Raw genomic sequence first — 19,408 nt, forward strand, 5'->3', positions numbered from 1 at the left:
GCACAAAAAGCACAGTGTGAGCATGCACTAAATCCTAACTTCTGATTTATAAAACAATGAACTACACTCACCGTCAGCTGAAGCCCCCGATCCATCATCCAGCTAAATTTGGAAGAAGATAAGAGGTTAATGTAATAAACACAGCAGTATTATTTTCTCATTCAAATTATTTGAACACAAAAGAAAAAAGGTAAATCCAAGGCCCTTTTCAAGGCTAAAAGAAAAGGTTTTTAAAAGGACATTCATCTTGGCCTATCACGGTAATTACCACATCGGCTTATCGGTCGATAAATAAAATGACAAATTATTTTTTTTTTCCCCGATTCGATAAATTCTCATTTTCAAGCTTGTTTGTTTCCTTATGTCAGCAACATTCAGTCGTGCTGCTTCTTTCCCTTTCCTGTCAGTCAACATGCTCGCTGCTGTGGGAGGAGAGACTTACACACGTAAACAAAGACCGACGATGCGGACAGCGTTGAAGTAGACAGAAAGAAAGAATTAGTGTACTTGAAGCCAAGTTTTCCGACGGCTAGCCGGTAGCTGTACAATTACAGAAAGCTGAGCGGCATAAATGGAATTAGTGCCAAAACCTAATGCCACAGTGACGGTGTGGGAAGATTTTGGATTCAAGCCAGATGAATCAGACAATCCCGCAAACATTGATGAGCCATCCATCCATCCATTTTCTGAGCCGCTTCTCCTCACTAGGGTCGCGGGCGTGCTTAGCCTATCCCAGCTGTCATCGGGCAGGAGGCGGGGTACACCCTGAACTGGTTGCCAGCCAATCGCAGGCACATAGAAACAAACAACCATTCGCACTCACAGTCATGCCTACGGGCAATTTAGAGTCTCCAATTAATGCATGTTTTTGGGATGTGGGAGGAAACCGGAGTGCCCGGAGAAAACCCACGCAGGCACGGGGAGAACATGCAAACTCCACACAGGCGGGGCCGGGGATTGAACCCGGGTCCTCACATCTGTGAGGCTGACGCGCTAACCAGTCGACCACCGAGCCAGTATGTCGAATTTGTATGAAGTCACGACAAAATTTGGAAACAACAAATCTCAAAGTGACAAAGTCCACTTAAAACACATCAATCCCACCCATTTTTTTTTAGCTCGGGGAAAAAAACAAAACAAAACACTGGGACATTTCCCATTTCCCGTAAGCTTGCAATTGAGAAAGCCTTTTCTGAACAATCCAAATATAAACGTGAAAGCGTATATGGCACCCGCTCACAGATATAGAGCATAACTAGCTTTATAGCAAAAGAGATGCAGCTATTTAAATGTTAAGAAATGATGCATACCTTTAATAGGCAGTACAAATCTATGCAGAACACATTGCTTTGATCTTCTTTTTCTGTTATTAATGTTGTTACTTTGTATTTTTTCTTAACCAACTAGAAACTTGATTGGTAGTATATTACCTATTAAGGTATTCATGACTTTCAATACCGCTGTGGCAATTGTTTAATATTTGTTTCAAAGCAATTTCTCTGAACAGAGCCTAAGTTTTATTTACATTTTTAAATGTTTTATTCATCTAATCTATTTTACTTATTGTTCTACATTTCAATGCCAATGTTGAATATTCTTTAGAAATAAACGTTAATTGCTCCTAAAAACGATGTACTTGAATTATTATGCTCTAATACCATTACTTGGCTGCAACCAGCTTTTTTTTTTATTTTAATGTTTAAAACAATCACTGCCAGCCCTCCCAATTCATGTGGATATTTGACTTCTATAGTCATCAATTGCAGTGAATGAGTTAAAAGTACATTATTTTGCTTAGTATTGCACTGCATTCTAAAATGTATTTCCTAGTCCATCCATTACGATTCCCATTGCCAATTAAGTACATTTAGCCAAGTGCTCAACCATCCACAGTAATATATGGATACAAATTGTTTGTAGAAGCAGTAAACAAACTGGACTTGTGAGGACGCCCACCTTGTGTTTCTTGCTCCCATCCCTCTCAGCTCCAGCCTTGTCCCTCTTTTCCGTGAAACTGAACTCCTCGTCCCCCTCGACGAAGGCATAAGGGTCCGGCTCCTCACCGTGGTCACCGTCCACTGTGGCACAGGACAGGTAGGTGTTCCTCCGCTGGGCGTAGGTCTTCACCAGTTCCTGGGACACTTTGAGAGGCTGCATGTAGCCTGCCATTAACCTGAGGAGGAGATTTGGTTTCATTTTTTATTTGTATTCGCATTTTAGTATATTGCAAGCTAGAAAACTGCTTACTCAGTAACAGACACAACACTTTCCGCTACTGCGCCACCTCCAGAGTCATCGCGTACTTTATCCACAGGTAGCATAGGCGTGTGAAAGATGGATGCCTTCTTCCTCGGCAAGTTAAAATACTTCCAAGGGTTGTGCCCGGGGTCTTCGTTAGGGTTAACAGCAGAACCGATAAAGACTGTGGGCTCCAAGGTTTCGTTAAAGGGAGGGGGAAAGGGCAAAGGCAAGGGCATGTTTTCTGGAGTGGGCTCCTCAGACGAACCTTTCTGAGGCAACAGACAAGGCTCCACTGAAGGGGGGTAGAAGGGCTGGTGAATGGGCGTGGAGTTCTTCATGCCACCCGGAGTCAGGTCGCCTTCAACGTGGTCGCAGGGGTGCGGGCTGAGTGGCGGGGGCGGCGGCGAGCCGACGAGGTCGGTGGGGGGGCCGTGGGTGTGCAGCGTGGGGGCTTTGGAGGGCGCGGTGGTGTCCACGTGGTGTAGGCTAGGATAGGATCCCTCTTCTTGCGTTCGCAGACAAAGTCTCTGGGTTTGAGGCTCCAGCGGTTGCTCGTCGCTCACAGAGTTGCGGTGGTGAAAGGGCGTCTGGGGCCTCTTTTGCTGCTTCTCCCCCTTCTCCAGCTTCTCGCCCAGCTTGTGCTTGGGGGCCGGCGGGGTGGGCTGGCCTGACAACGGCGGGTGTCCTGAGGCGTTGTTGGGCCGCTGCTTCTGATTTTTATGTCTAAATGAGGAGGACAAAATTATTATTATTATTTTTTTAAAACTCTACTTACCAAGACATTCCTGCATATAAAATCTAGTCAAAACTAACATTTAGAGGCCAGGGATGTTAATTTACTCTACAGCAGAGCATATTGGGCACTTATTGGGGATTGTGCCTTCAAATGGTCAGGAGACCTTTCTTCATACAAATACATTTTTTTCTCGAACTTCTCACTAACTTGCTTCCGCTATTGTCAGCAGATATTAGATGTTTCTTTTTCAGGTTGGTGTTGAAATGTTTAGATACTTCCGGTAAGGGAATTCTCTTTAAATTCCGCCTTCAATATTTGTTATTAGTATTTTTACTACAAATTTTAGTACAATATTTTTTTTCCCTAAAACGATACCGATTACTAATGCTTCTCAACACAGATATGATAATCGATAACTTATTTGTATTTTTCTATTAACTGCAGTTTGTGCACACCTAAACGAAATAAGGTCAGAAGTGTCTTGGAGGCCCGACAACCCAATTCAGACCCTGGGCCACAGTTAACGTCAGATGCTGGATTTAAAAAAAAATCTGGAACAATTAGTGTTACGGGCGTAACGAGTTAGCATTCAGTGATTTCCGTACTGAAATACGGATGATCCGTAGCATTTGACAGCACTGCAATTGGAATCACAGCATTTTTTAAGGGAAATTGTTCAATTATGTGTTCAAGAGGATGTCACATCCAACAATTAATTAAGGCGGTGACTATTAGAGCCTATGCCACTATTTGAGAAAATACCATAACCACTATTTGGTGGGTGTACCTTAAACAATTGCAATGTGGCCTGTGGACAGGCTCCACGAAATCCCAAAGCCCAGGTTTGTCTGCCTCCTCCTCACAGGTCCCATTGGTCAAGTTTGTAAACTTCCTCCTACCGTAGTAAAAAAATGAATTAACAAGAAATTCCTGGCATTTATCTTTTGGAAGGAGAGGAAATGCTTTCACGTACTTGTTCCCCATGCGGTTTATGTTATACTCCTGCCAAACAGACTCCACCATGTGGCTGGCCAACCTGCGAGGGATTTTCCCCCCGTGAAGAGTGTTGTTGGAACTGTAGCCATCAGACACAGAGGACAATTTATGCCACTTCTGTGCCGGCTGATAGTCTACAAAGGAGGAAAGAAACATGTTACATACCAATACTACTACTGTACTATGTATAACATAGTGGTATGTTGACTTACAAGTTTTAATTCCTAAATGACCAAGTTCGGAACTCGTATTTAAAATGTTTTTTTCCCATTGAAATGAATTGAACTGCCACTGAGCCATTGCAGCCCCCAAAACAAACAAACTGTTTTTTGTGTTTTTAACAAAGAGAATGTAATGAAATAACCTGGTTTTACAAAACCAAAACCCACACATGTACACTTTAATACATTTGTGTGTTGTGTCACTTTAATTGGGGTGGCCTTGTAGTGATGTCAGGAGCTCTGACTCCAGCTCCAATTGGCCATTTTCCACATCTGCTCCATGCGGCTCAAAGTACATCTGTGAATGTGGCCCTCCCTTGTTTCCGCACTTTAGTCAATGACTAAACCAACATTTGTTCCTTACGAATGTTTTCATTTATTTATTTATTTTTAAGTTGTGTGTTTGGCTGCTTGCCTTGTTCAATAAAGGGCAGAAAATTCATCAGTGAGTGCAGCTGTCCTTTTTTCCCTACTTCCCTCCAGGAGCAGCATATCTGAAGCTCGGCTGCCCGCAAATGAAATTTTGGCTCACAACTCAAAACAAAATCACCCAAGCAACAGCTCGTAATTTGAAAAACTTGTAAGTCAAGTTACCACTCTACGTGTATTGTATATTTAGGAAATCGGTGCGGTCGTACCAGTCTGAGCTTCCTCTGGTGACGTCGGTGGCGTCAGCGTGACAGAGGACATGGCGGGGTCTCTGTGGGCGGCCTGGCATGGTTGAGCGCTGCACATGCTTCCTGAGGTGTTGGATGAGCCTTGAGGGACCACCGCGGGGAGGTCGGTCAGAGGAAGGAGCACCAGGCAGGAAGGGTACACCATCCTCACCCCAGCTGGAAGAGACACACACAGACATAGGATAAAAATGTTGAACGCGTACCAGAAAATTGATAAAATGCTTAAAATGTTTGATGCCTCACCGACGAGGACTTCCACAGCCCCCAGGGAGTCATCCTCCCAGTCGCCGTCCTCCATCTTTTCCTCCTGGACCTCCTTGGGATCGGGGCTGATGGGATAAAACTGCCTCCATTCCTCAATGAGCTTCTGAGTAGGGTGGTCGGACATCTTGAAGCCCTGGCCCGTGAGGGTCCCGTTCAAGCCGTACGGGCTCAAGATGACTGAAATGCAGATGGGGCGTGTAAACAAAGAATCGCTGCGACAAAAAGCAGTGTGATCCGCAGAGAGAGGCTTCCTCTACCTTGCAAGGGGCTGGAGCTCTGCTGGGCGAGGCTCAGGTGCCCCTCACTCAGTCGCTGCAGAGGCTGGTGTTGCGCAATCTCCACACTTGTGCACACATTGCTGTCGCCATGCACGAAGAATGTGAACGCACAGGACAAGTGCTCGCTACAACGGGGGACGAGAGATAAACAGCGGCACATTTAATATGGCAGGATTAGGTCCTTAAACAGCACAATGACATTTTTGAATTGGGTGTCAAGTGGATCTCCTGCAGGCAGGTACCTTTTTGAAAACAACAAAGAGATAGGATCATATTCTCAATGTCATCAATCCAACTGCTTCAAATATTTTCCAATAAGACTGTCATTACCTTTAGCAGACAATTTCTCAATAAAAGTGTAAGAAAAAGAAAAAGGCAAAAGCAGAGTTGCCAAATGTTACAGAAATCACTCAACGCTGACTACAGCCTTAACACCGATTGTTCCAGATCCTGGGGGGGAAATTCCACCATCCGACATTACCGGCCAGTACGGGACTGTATCCGCTCACCGTGAAGAAAAGAGAGGGGGAAAGAAAAGCTGCTTGGGGGTACGTTATTTTATTATGCCCCGCGGCTTTCAAGCCACAGAGGGGAAAGTTATCTTTTCGTCCAGTGTCAACGCATTGTAACTCACTAATCATCGACTCCATGGTAGCGAATAAGCTATACTTCTTACCATGCTTCTTTCTATCGTTTCCGTTATCACAGAGGGTGAAGAGTGGGTAGGCAAAGACGGAATAGCATGATGCTAATTGCTAAGCTATCATGTTATGAAGTCGCAAAACATCGAAATAAGTGATTGAGTGATACAGTACACTTGTCAGACAGGTCTGGCTGGAACCGCGGTACAGCAGCGAGTAACCAAATATAACCCAATTAATTCATTTGCGTCTGGAGATATAAATGTAAAATAATTCACGGCCTCTGAACTGGAAATAAATAAATACGCCACTGGAGACGTCATCTGAGATTGGGGTCAAGTATATCATTATTAATAATAAATGTTTGTAATATAATATAACCTTTATTAGTACCACAATGGGGAACTTGCCATCATTTCAGTAGCAATAGTGGATATAGGAAATATAAACATAATATAAATAGCATGCAAGAAGACATCGATACAAGTACATTCACAAAATACAAATCTAAACTATTCTCCATGAATTTACTATCCAATTCAATCAGCAATGTTATTTGTTTGTTCGAAAAATAGACTGCTGGATTTAAATTTTGATGTTTGAGATCTGATTAAGCTGATTTAATAGACTTTTTTTTCTCTCTTTTAAACCAAGGTTCAAAACAGAATTAATAAAGGCAAATTTTGACAATGGCACTTCCAAATCACATATACTTTGATTCAGGCTCCAACTGCACCCGCCATTACAAGTTTGATGCAATCAAAACTTTAAAATAAATATTGAAGCCATAATTTATTAACGATTACAGAATCATGATGATGTGCAATTGAAGAGTATGCCGAATTATTTTTATCCCATTAAATAATACACTTCAATAATAATAATTCATAGAACTTCAATAACTGTCCCTCGGTAATGTTCTTGACAAAAGTTTGAAATATGGAAATTCAGACAAATTTGGACTAATTGTTCTGGAAGTGAATTTCTATAGGTTGGTAGTAAAAGAAAACATTTTACAGCCTTAAAATAATACAACAATAGCCATCATTATTTTCCAATTCTAGAAGCGGCCAAGTGCACTCAAATAGTACTTGTTGACATAGTTGCTCTAAAACCACAGTGCACGCTCAGCATTTTCCAAAGGCTGACCCTGTTTACTGGCCAGCGAGGGTGAGTGACAACAACTGCGTTAGGAGGAACTGACTCAACTCCCACTTACAGCACGTAACACATTTATTAGACCACCACCGAATTTCAGTTTTATGCCACAGCTGCCCTGAAGTAAAAACACTGGCAATGCTAAAAATCATTTTTATTTACTTGCATTCCTGAAAAGGAAAATCTTTAGTAGTTGAATGGTAATTTATGGAAATGTGAAGAGCTCACTAAAAATGAAATTCTGTGTTAAAGCACTTCATGATGCTGGATGCTCTAGTCTGAGACAAATCTGCAACTAAATTAAATGGTCTGAAATTTGTGCAATACAGTAAAACTCAAAGGATAGTAGTCGAATGAGTAATTTTTTGTTTCAATTTCCATATTTTAAAAAGGTAATTTTATATAGCTCATTTTAGTAGCATCATTGTCTCTGATCATTTTAGCTCTAATGCTGATCCAAGATTATTTTTCCCTGAATAAATGGTCAGTACTAGGCATATAGTAACTAATATTAGATACCATTAAATGTAAAAACCCCTGAAAATGAAGTACACCATTTTGTAAATGTTAAGTCAAGGCCTGCTTGGCTATCAAACAATGACAATCAAATGTGAGGACAATTTGAAAGGAAAGGATAAAAGGATAAAAAGCCTTTGGGTGGGGGGGATCATTATGCACTTACTTAAAATCCACTTTGCACGTGCAACCACGTGGAGGCTCTTCCTTAAATATGTACAGAGACCTGCTGAAGGCTGCTTTAGCATACTGTAGCAGACACAGATTTTGGGCTGCTGTCGACCTAGACAGCTGTTAGAAACTGCCCCCAGGCACCGTTTTTCATTTCTACCATGGAGGACTGACAATTATCCCCAAAAAAATTAAAAAGAGCTTACCTGCATACTTGGCATATCTTGATCTTTTGCCTAAGAGTGAGTGAATTTCTCAAATCTCACCAAAGAAATATGTAAAACGACTGTGCAGCAGAATGCACAAAGAGCCGGGCTGTGGTAAAACACAAGCATGAGGACTAAACACATTGGAGCACTCGAGGCATCTACTTTTGATCGCCTTTCTTGTAATTAGGCTTGGCCTGGCTCCAGCGGAGTCTGCTCAGGGTGACACAGTCAACATGTTTTGGCACCATGCAGAAACATATTGAGACACAGGACAAGGAACCAGGCCTTGCTAACTGAACTGCCAGGCCGCTCTCCAGAAGGCGTGTTGCCTTGCGTCACATACTGGAACGCAAAGAACACTGTCTCATGGTGGAGGAGGTCACACATCAAGACAACTGTGATTTAATACATCTAATATTACACATACACAGATGACAACGCAACACGTGAGATTATCAAGCAACATGTAACTCTCAACTACCTATGGCATCACAATCTATAAGTTCTTAAACAGTGTGACACTTCGAGCCCCACAAGCAGCTAACATGAACATCTGCAAGTGCCACTTTTCCAGATGGAACGACTGAAGGATGTCATGGGGTGGGAAGCCCCTGAAAAGTAGTATGAATGAGAACATCTGTCCCAGCTGAAGTATAACTAAATATAAACAAAGTGTGCCAGAAAAGTTCCACAACTGGTGTCATAAAAGAATTATTTTAAATCCAAACTACAAGTGTTTCCCTGCAAAGTAATCTGCTTGGAGTCTAACACACTTTCCCAGCCTTTTCTACCATGCCTTCACGCACCGCTGGAAGGATTTTTCTGGGATCCTTTGCAGCTCCGTTGTCACGGCCATATTGTTGCTGTCCATAACTTCAAAAGGGCTCCCATTAATAAAGTAAGTAGGGCTGGGCGATACGGCCTTAAACTTAAATCTTTTTTTTTTCCCCCAGAAAAAAAAAATCCCACTTCTGATTTTAATTCAGATAAAAAGATTATTTCCCCTTCAATAAAAAGAAAATGAACTATTAAAAACTTGGAAGTGATCCTTTAAACACAACCCTTAATACATTTTAATAAAAAAAATTAAATGTTTGAGAATTTAACATCAATAAATTAACAAATATTCCCTTTGGGATTAATGTTACAAGTTACTGTCACTGAACGTAACAAGAATAAAAGGTGATGCTTCCAAAAAAAATAACCTTTGTCTTGTGTAAACAAAATCGTGCATACCGGAAATAGCACTTCAGGTACATGCCAGGTAGATTTCCTACTGAAGTTTAATTGCATGCCCTGTTCCATGTTATAATGTCATCACCCCCCTACACTGAAAACCCTCTCTGATGGCACACTTAGGGATACAGAGTTATTTCTAGCCTACATTATTCAGCAGTTTATTTCATGCAGCTGTAATGTTTGGCGAACTTCCGGCTGTTCTTATTGTGAAGTCCCACTAACGGAAGTGATCAGATAAAAAGCGATAGACTGTGACTTGATGGGAATAAACCCTGGTGAAGTTTATGCATTTAAATAAGCTTTAATATAGATTGCATGTAGTTTATGACAACAGCTTCTACCACCATTTAAGTGGATGTTCGGCACGATCAACTCAGTGAATACCTTCCACCGGGCTCCTAAATCATACGTAAAACAATGTGAAATAATTCGGCTCATGTTGTCTGTTTCTTAACGAGAGTTTTCCCTTTCATGCTGCACACCTTAGTTTCAAGTTCAACAGTCTTAAAACATACTTGCATCAGACTGTTTTTTGTTCATTCTCTGACGGTGCAAACCTGAACCAATTCCAAATAACCGACAAAGCAGTGTCTCTTTAGTAAACTAGCTCTGCTCTGTTTGTCGCCATGTTGTCAGTATAAATAGTGCGCGGCAACAAAGTACAGAAGCCGCAAAAAAATAACCTTCAAAAAAAGATCAATTAAATGAAGAACTCGCCAAGCCCTAAGTTTAAGTGCCCGCCTTTGAAAGCACTATACAGAAACAGCTTGATTTGAAAAACAGCTTACAGATGAATGGTCCACCGTTCAGAACAAAAGTGTGCCATTTCAGTACCACATTTATCGCGAGGAGTTGTGCTGCTTTGTTTGCATTGCAAAGAATTCTCCCTGAGGCATGTTTAAGGTGCATGCAGAATTTAATAGGAAGAACAGAATATGTGTTGCTAGGTGGTAAAAAAAGAGAAGACAACAGCATCTAGTGCTTGGTAAATGCAGCTAAATTGTGAGTATTCTTGGAGTGACAGTTTACTATGACGTGTGGCCATTACTGCGCAGTGTAACAGCGGGGGAGGAGGTCCTACCTTTTGTTGATGACTTTCTCATCCTTCTGATAAGGCTTCACAAACCACTTGCCAATGCGTACGAAGCCGCGGTTCATGAGGCAGCGCTCCAGCAGGTTGTGGATGGCTTTGAACAGGAGCGTGCGACACTCGTAGGACAGGCCGCTCTCCCACTCGCCATCCTCCTCACCTAGAAACAAGCGCAGAAGTTAGAAAACTGGAAATGCACAACCGCACACACGTATCCCACCGGGCATCCTGCAATTGTGTTTTTAATTACGCAAGTTGTCAGTCGAGTTTTAACAAAATGGACAGCTCAAGTGAAATTGAAACCGTCTTTTGAATGACACTGTCATAACTTATGAGATAACATTTATATGCTGCATCCAACTATAAACACACAAAGGTTGAACATGATGCACAAACTGATGAGTCCAATACCAGCATAACAATATTCTACCTTTACAAAGATGATAATGCTTAGTTTATTAGGTCGCTAATTGTCAAAGGTTGCTTATCGTTGTTGATGGTAAAGCAGGCACAATTCCGTGGCAAAGGGCATGATTCCCATTTGTTGTAATGCATTGTATTTATTAGAATTATATACGATGAAGTAATACCGTGCTATAACAGTACAAAATTGCAGCCCGATTACTTGCGGATTTCTAATTAGAACACATTTTTTTTGTGGATGCCCTGCTATATCGCGGCATCAAAAGCCTACTATGTATTATTATTTTTGTGAAGAGCTGTAAATACACTGCTTTGCAGTAAAAGGAGAATGGCTTTCATTCCTATGGCCGAAGAAATGCAGCGCACCGTACAGCCACTGCCAGCCACTTTAACAGAGCGCCCCAGTATGCCAAAGCGTACAAAAATTCCCAACTCCGCTAACCTCGCACCCCCCTTTCACTCAAGTTTTGCATCTTCACTGGTGAGTACAATGACTTCAAAATAATTTAAAGCACATATATTTACAGTATGGGTTTGTGTCTAGAATGTGTTTAAAGAGTGTAAGATGGTAATTTCAAGCTTAAACTATTACATTTTGGGGGTGGCTTCCAGTATTAGTGTACTCTCACTTTTTGCTGCATTTTTGGTACGGGTATTACTGTGTATGATGATGTTATTAAATTATGCCTTTTACAAAATTTTAGTCATTCTACTTTTTATCTTAAACTGAAAGCGTTTGGGAAAGCCTGTGACAAATTGCGCAGGTGTACCTAATGTAGTGGTCTGAAAGTAAAGTGAACTCCGATATATTTGCCCTACTCATAGGCCCACGATCATTTCAACCCAAATCTGTGCTGATGACTCCCCAAGAAGGCATGTCCCACTCACAAATAATTGCGTTATAAAACCCAGAAAGAGGTCATATTGAATGGATCGCCGAAAATCAAATTCCACAAGCGTTTTTGAGGAAAGCTGCTACATACCGGCCTGAATCGCCGGTGGCCGAGAGCCAGCAGATTCCACCTAGCTTTGGAGGACTGACTCACAACACATCAGATGTTGTATAATCCAAATTGCAATGGAAAAGGCGAGTGCCTTGTTTTGAATCGTGAATTTAACAAATCATACCATGTAAGTGCCTCTATCCCGCCTGCAAGCTTAACTCTGTCAGCTTCTATGAGTCTTTACATTGGAGAGATTATACTGTGCACACAGACAAGGTGGAATCGAACATTGCGCACTCACTCGAGAGTTCGTTGTGGATGAGCTCGGCGAAGCTGGGGTCGTCGCCCCACCAGAAGAGCCAGAGCTCCCTGCGACCGGGCGTGTGGTGCCGCCGCCACACGCTCAGCACATCGGCCGCCATGCACCGGCTGAAGCTGCATAAGATGGGGTCCTCCTCAGTCACAGGGAAGAGGATGGGCGACGAGGTAGGCCCTTCCCACACAAAGCGTCGCCATTTTATCCCGGTCAAATCAGCCTAAAAAGGAAGGGAAAAGGTTTGATGTGAGGCTGAAGATGAGAAATATAATTCCTTATCCCACAAGCAATCCCTCTCTGCCTACTGTTCCTGACCTCTGTCACCATCTCGTCACACCGGGTCGAGGCCGATAGCCACCCACACCGAGTCTAGGGTGTGTTTGAGTTTTTTTTTTTCCTTAGAGGGAGTTTTTCCTTGCTTGAGAGCATCCTTCATGTATAAAGTCCATTGAGATAACTTACTTCTGTTGTGAATTGACACTATCCAATTCATACATTCAGTGCTGTACGATATTAGGATGACTATTGTAATGTATTATCAAAACGTGACTGAAAAGTTAGGTGCGGGCAGAGATGACGCACTAAAGAGGTGACTGTTATGTTATGCAGAACACTTGTGAGCAGAGTTCTATAAACAGAGTCTGTGCAATGCGTTCCAAGAGAGTATTGGTTTGTGCGTGAAAAGAGATGCCTTATACCTCAGACGCTACACTAACATTGCACGAACAATGCATGAAGGTTCATGTACATTTCTTGAAAACAGGTTTGCAGCCTGATATTTTGAATGCTATTTTTTCACTGGTTATGTGATTTATTGTAGTTTTATTTTTGTTTATTCCTTTTAGTGTGTTTTCTACATAAAATGTTTTTCATATAAATAAATGGAGAAAAGTTAGGGGAAATAACTATCCAGATAATGTCACCCAACACTACATCCATCCATTGTCTCTAGCACTTATCCTCATTCGGGTCAAGGGTGAGACGGAAGCTGTGACCACTGAATTTGGGCGAGAAGCCGGTTACACCCTGGACTGTTCACCCGTCGCACAAATAAACAAACAAGCATTCACACTCACATTTATGGACAATTTCAAGTCTTCAATTAAACTAACATGCATGTTCTTGAAACCACAGGGAGTAGCACAGAGAGAACACGCAAACTAAACATAGGAATGCTAGATTCGACCAAGAACCTCAGAAAGATGAGGCAGATGTGCCCTTTAATTGGCACTAAATAATTAACATCCATCCATTTTCTGTAGCGCTTATTCTCACTAGGGTCGCGGGCGTGCCGGTACCTATCCCAGCTATCTTTGGGCGAGAGGTGGGGGTACACCCTGAACTGGTCGCCAGCCAATGGCAGGGCACATATAAACAAACAACCATTCGCACTCACATTCACACCTACGGGCAATTTAGAGTCTTCAACCAACGTACCAGGCATGGACTTGAATGAATACAGTCAACGAGCATACAGTCATAAAGCAGCTGTGAGAGTGAAAGTCACAAAATAAACCTTGCTCGTTTCGAAAATGACATGCACAATCACAATGATTAATGCGCCAAAGTTGACAGCGCACACGTCAGTAGAACCCGATTAGTGGGGTGAAACATTTAACAGCTGACAGGCTCATCTAACACTACATAGTGTTTGTAGTACGACTTGCTCGTAATTATTGCTAATGTCAGCGTATTGTGTGTGTGCGCACCCGACGCGGCGTTGGAGCCCTATTCACAAGGCAAGTGGGCACCACTTGGCCCCGCAGTGTGCGTGTGTGTGTGCTGCTCCTATTATGGAAGTTGGCCGAGATCACGATTTGCAAGTTGCAGGCCCCAATGCCTTCACGCCAGTCTGCAAGTGACGTTACAAAGCTCGGGCAGGCTGATTAGCCAAAATGGCTTTCTGTGGCCTCAGCGGGCGCAGCTAACGAGCTAGGCTAAGCTACACAGTCTTACCAGGCAGAAGAGGTTGGAGTGGCAGTCCTCCAAACTGGCCCCGTTTGGAACAAAGCACGAACTCATCCTTGTCACTGCGTCCTCGGAACCTTTAAGTCCATCGTCTCACACAAGAACTGCTCGGGAGGGGGTGGGTGGGTTAGCGCTTGAGCCGGAGAAGCGCTAGTGTTTTACTGCTGCTACGACTAGCCGCCGCCGCTAGTCAGGCAGACAACTTCCAGCCGGCGCTAGCTACCGCTAACCCAACGTTATAGATCGCATCGACCGGAAAGACAAGCATCTAGCTCAACGATGTGAAATGTATTGTCCCGTGCGAGCTACATTACCGTAAATATCCAAATAGCACGAGTTAACATGACCCGGATTGAGTAGCGCTGACTAAGTGATATTCGCGGTCCGAAAACGGGGAGGGGGGGTGGGGGGGTTCCGAAAGTCAAAAGAAAAACTTCAGCCCCTGGAGCTCTAATGCTAATGGCCGCTAGCCGATCTGAAACAATTTCAAGGCAAAGGAACTCTATGTGTCTGTCTGTCGCTCTCTCCCCTCCCCTTGGTCTCAGTTAGCCTGCTAGCAGAGGAGCTAACATGCCAGAGGTCCACAACGCGAGCCTATATAAAACAATTAGCTCCACCGCCCCCAGCTTCACTAACAAGCACCATGATGCTCCCCGCAACGATTCCGAAAAAAAAAAAAAAAAAACAGCCCCCCCCCCCCCCGCCCCCCCGAGAAAGGAAGCAAAAGGCGAAACGGTGAGGCTACTCATCGGCTTGCGCGCCCCCCTGCTCGCGCTCCGCGTCTCCAGCAGCAGATTTCCATTATTTCAGCTCATGGATTGAATTCTTTAATGGCGGCCAGGAGGACAAGTCTGCCTCTCGGCTCTGATTGGCCGATCACCGCTAATGGGGGCGTCATCCGGCTTCAAGTAGCTCCATGACTTCACAGTTTACCAAGATGAAAGCTCCACTTGCATCTGTCATACTACTGTCACCGGTGGTCACCTCCTCAATGATGACTCTCGGCCAACACGTTGCTCACTGCAACACGTTTTGATTTGATTGTGTGAATGCACGTTGTTCCACACCGAAAATTTTGTTTTTTATTATTATTATTTTTCGCCGTCCTATACTCCACCCACACATCTACACCGATCAAAGCATTCCAACTTTAACATGTTCCCAAAAATTCAGGACATGTTTGTCTACCACTTTCTAAAATAAATAAATAAATCCCATTTTCCTTGGAATTCCACATTTTCCACCCAAAACCCTTTATTCACAGTGAAACATTCAACAAAAAAGTTCCCCATCGTACCCATTCCAAATTCAATCTGTTCAGGTCATTCAGAACATCTTGAGTACAATTTTCCATATCTTACAAAGTTTCACACTAAAATCCTCAAATTTTCAATATAATTCTAATAATATATATATAATTTCCACTTTACATAATTTTCCACAAACCTACACATTTAATGACTGATTCAAATCATTCCAACTTTAAAATATTTTCTCATTCCACACTTCACAGTAAAATTCTGAAAATTTCACGATAAAATTCTTACATTTAAGAGCTAATTATCCCTCCAACATCCACATTTCTTGACCAATCCAACTTCAAAATATTTTTCACATTCCAAGAATACCCTAATTCAAACAATTTCAATTTTCTCACTAAAATTCGAAGTTTTTCCACAATTTAATTGCCACATTTAAGAGATATTTTACATAAGCCAACTTCCAAATTTCTTGACGAATTCCAACTTCAAAACATTTTTCACATTCCAACAATTTCCACACTACACAAAATTCCACAATGTTCACAGTACATTTCCTAAAATTTCACAATTAAAAAAGCACACCTTTAAGAGACATTTTACATAATTCCCTCCAACGTCCACATTTCATGACCAAACCATTCAAAGTTCAATATTTTTCTCATTCCAAGAATTCCCGCATATCCAAAGTCCTACACTTTTTGCAGTAAAATTCTCAGATTTTCACCATAAAATTCCAACATTTGAGAGGTAATTTAAATAATTCTCTCCAATTTACACATTTCTTGACCAATTTCAACTTCAAAATATTTTTCACATTCGAAGAATTCCCACGTTCCCCAAATTCCACAGTTTTCACTGTACAATTCTCAAATTTTAACAATAAAATTGCCACATTTAGGAGATATTTTAAATAATTCACTCCAATATCAACATTCCATGACCGATTCAAACCATTCCAATGTTAAAATCTTTTTCACATTCCAAGAACATTCATATTCCCCAAATTCTACATTTTCAGTAAGTAAATTTCCCAAATTTTCATATGAAATGTCCCACATTTAGTAGCGATTTTCCATGATTCACTTCCATTTTCTTGAGCGTTTTAAACCATTCTTTTTTTTTTCATTTTTCACATTCCCTAAACTCCCAAACATTCCCCAAATTCCTAAATTTTTACAATAAAATTAATACATTTAATAGATATTTCACATCAGATTATCAACATATGGCCCGGGGTCCAGAACCGGCCCTTCAGGTGGTCCAATCCGGCCCGTGGGGAGAGAGCACACATAAACTGTTATTTTTCAATAAAAATAACCGTTGCTGCATTTTGTCCACTGGAGGTCGCACTAACGACCACTTACCACTGAAATGACATTCTGGAATTGGCTGCTACTCAAGATTTGACACCTGATATTGATGGACTTGTGAAGGCTTAAAGATGTCATGTTTCAGGAGCAAAGTAAGCCTACTTCATGAAAAAGGCTGTGCTAACTTTGCACTGTGAAGAATAAAGTTTTGCTAAAATGAATACCTACTGTCGAACTATTTTAGGGAATGGAATATTGGAAAATTTCAGTCAACAGTTACAGAGCAAAAGAAGTTCGTGTGGTTGAACCCTTTCATGTTTTTTTTCATTCACTGCCACAATTTGCACAGTATGTGTTTTTTCTGTATACCATAATCTGAATCAAAATCATCTTTATTTGCCAAGTATGTCCAAAAACACACTCAAGGAATTTGTCTCCGGTAGTTGGAGCCTCTCTAGTACGACAACAGACAGTCAATTGACAGATAACACTTTTGTGACATAAAGACATTGACAAAAACATTCACTGAGCAATAAAGGGTTGCTAGTTATCTGGTAATGCCGGTACAAATTATTATTATTTTTTGACAATTGTGCAAAAAGATGCAGAGTCCTCTAGCACTTAGAGCAGTTCGAATGACTAATCTCGCAATAGTCTGGTGCAATGACCATTGTGCAAAGGGCGCCGAGACTTCAAGGAGTGTATGCAGTTTAAAGTGATGAGTAGTGCGATAATCTGGGACAATGTCGATTGTGCAAATGTTGCAGATACTCCTCAGTCAGTGTGCAAATGGGGCAGATGCTACGCTGGCATGAGTGGCCAGTATTGGTCAACAACAGATATGCAAATAGTGCAGCGTGTGACAACAAACGCGGACAAAAAAATTGGCAGCATGTTGCAATGGAATTGTAAGAAGTTGATTGCAAGAGGGAAGAAGCTGTTGGAATGTCTGCTAGTTCTAGTTTGCATTGATCGGTAGCGCCTACCTGAGGGAAGGAGCTGGAAGAGCCGGTGACCGGGATGTGGAGGGTCAGAGAGGATTGTGCACGCTCTTGTCTTAAGTCTTGTGATGGAAGAACACAGGAGTGATTCGATGACCGCTGTGTAGAACTGCCTCAGCAGCTCCTGTGGCAGGCCGTGCTTTCTCAGAAGCCGCAGGAAGTACATCCTCTGCTGGGCCTTTTTGAGGACGGAGTTGATGTTGATCGCCCACTTCAGGTCCTGAGAGACTGTAATTCCCAGGAACTTGAAGGTCTCGACAGTTGACACAAGGCAGCTGGACAGCGTGCGGGGCAGCTGTGGTGAAGGATGCCTCCTGAAGTCCACGATCATCTCTACTGTCTTGAGCGTGTTCAGCTCCAGGTTGTGTTGGCCGCACCACAGCTCCAGCCACTCCACTTTTTTTTCCTGTCGATATGCAGACTCGTCACCGTCCTCGATGAGGATAACTGCATCCTGTTTCCTAATAGTTCCCACTTTAGTTTGTATGGTGTGATGAATCAGTTGATGTCAAGATTTCTACATGGATGTGGACATTTCTGTAAATTTAAAATCATTTCTAGGTCTTAACAAGCTGTTTTCTAAACGGTACATATACAGCTCCCCTTTGATCTGTAAGTTGAACATGTGTAAATGAAAAAATGTCAGATTGCTCATATGATTTTTAATAACATTTGCTACAATATGATAATCATCCATCCACCCATCCGTTTTCTGTACCGCCTGTCCTCCCTAGGGTCGCAGGCTGCTGGAGCCTATCCGAGCTATCTTTGGGCGAGAAGCGGGGTACACCCGAACTGTTCACCAGCCAATCACAGGGCACATATAAACAAACAACCATTCACACTGACATTCACACCTACAAGCAATGTATAGTCTTCAATTAACTTACCATGCATGTTTTTGGGATGTGGGTAAAAACAGGAGTACCCAGAAAAAAAACAGACACAGGCACGGGGAGAACATGCAAACTCCACACAGGTGCTGGATTTGAACCCAGGTCCTCAGAAATGTGAGGCAAATGTGCTAACCATTCGCTCACAGCAAGGGGAAAAACTTGGAATAGTCCTTTATAGTTTATTAAGCCACTACTACACTGGTCCGGCCCACTTGAGATCAAATTTGGGTGAATGTGTCCCATGAACAAAAATGATTTTGACACTCCTGTTTTATATAATTTCCTTATCCCTCCACATATCTGGACCAGTTAAAACCATTCCAACTTTAAAATAATTTTCACATTCCAAAAATGTCACTTTTTTCACAGTAAAAGTTTCAATTACTCACAGTAAAGCATTTAGGAGATACTTTATAGAGATCCCTACAACTTTTGTTGACACATTTGTTGACAAACACAATTTCAACTTGAACATTTTTTCACATCCCACGTATTCCTAGAATCCTCAAATTCCACACTATTCCACTATGAAATTACCACATTTTCACCTTAAAATTACCATATTTAACAGGTATCTTCCATAATCCATTCATTTTCTTTACCGCTTATCCTGACTAGGATCTAATTCCCTCCAAAATTGCATGTGATTTATTTATAAAAAAATTCGTATACAATCCCGCTTTCTTGCATTTAACTTCCATACAGTTTAATTAGTCTCCAAAAAATTATTAAGTATTTGTGGTCTCGAAGAAATATAGGAACAAAATTATTTTATTACTTGACATTCATTTTAATTCTAGTTCCAAAAACATTTATGTACAGTATGTATTTATGGACTTTATTTGACACAA

The 19,408-nt window shown here is 41.9% G+C and overlaps 1 protein-coding gene across 2 annotated transcripts in view; it reads right to left on the reverse strand.

The window, feature by feature from the left end:
• The window catches only part of LOC133482182 (mediator of RNA polymerase II transcription subunit 13-like), a 35,906-nt gene extending 20,998 nt beyond the window's left edge, over window positions 1-14,908 (reverse strand). For both annotated transcript variants that reach the window (XM_061781993.1, XM_061781992.1), the window contains exons 1-11: window positions 14,077-14,908; window positions 12,106-12,340; window positions 10,429-10,597; window positions 5,393-5,538; window positions 5,115-5,312; window positions 4,833-5,027; window positions 3,951-4,107; window positions 3,765-3,872; window positions 2,248-2,964; window positions 1,957-2,173; window positions 72-102 (exon numbers count right to left, since the gene is read on the reverse strand). In XM_061781993.1, coding sequence (XP_061637977.1) covers window positions 72-102; window positions 1,957-2,173; window positions 2,248-2,964; window positions 3,765-3,872; window positions 3,951-4,107; window positions 4,833-5,027; window positions 5,115-5,312; window positions 5,393-5,538; window positions 10,429-10,597; window positions 12,106-12,340; window positions 14,077-14,142 — 2,239 coding nt within the window. In that variant the 5' untranslated portion in view covers window positions 14,143-14,908. The remainder of the gene's footprint in view (window positions 1-71; window positions 103-1,956; window positions 2,174-2,247; window positions 2,965-3,764; window positions 3,873-3,950; window positions 4,108-4,832; window positions 5,028-5,114; window positions 5,313-5,392; window positions 5,539-10,428; window positions 10,598-12,105; window positions 12,341-14,076) is intronic.
• Between the last annotated feature and the right edge of the window lie 4,500 nt (window positions 14,909-19,408).

This window comes from Phyllopteryx taeniolatus, chromosome 8, assembly GCF_024500385.1.
Source record: "Phyllopteryx taeniolatus isolate TA_2022b chromosome 8, UOR_Ptae_1.2, whole genome shotgun sequence".
Classification (NCBI taxonomy): domain Eukaryota; kingdom Metazoa; phylum Chordata; class Actinopteri; order Syngnathiformes; family Syngnathidae; genus Phyllopteryx; species Phyllopteryx taeniolatus.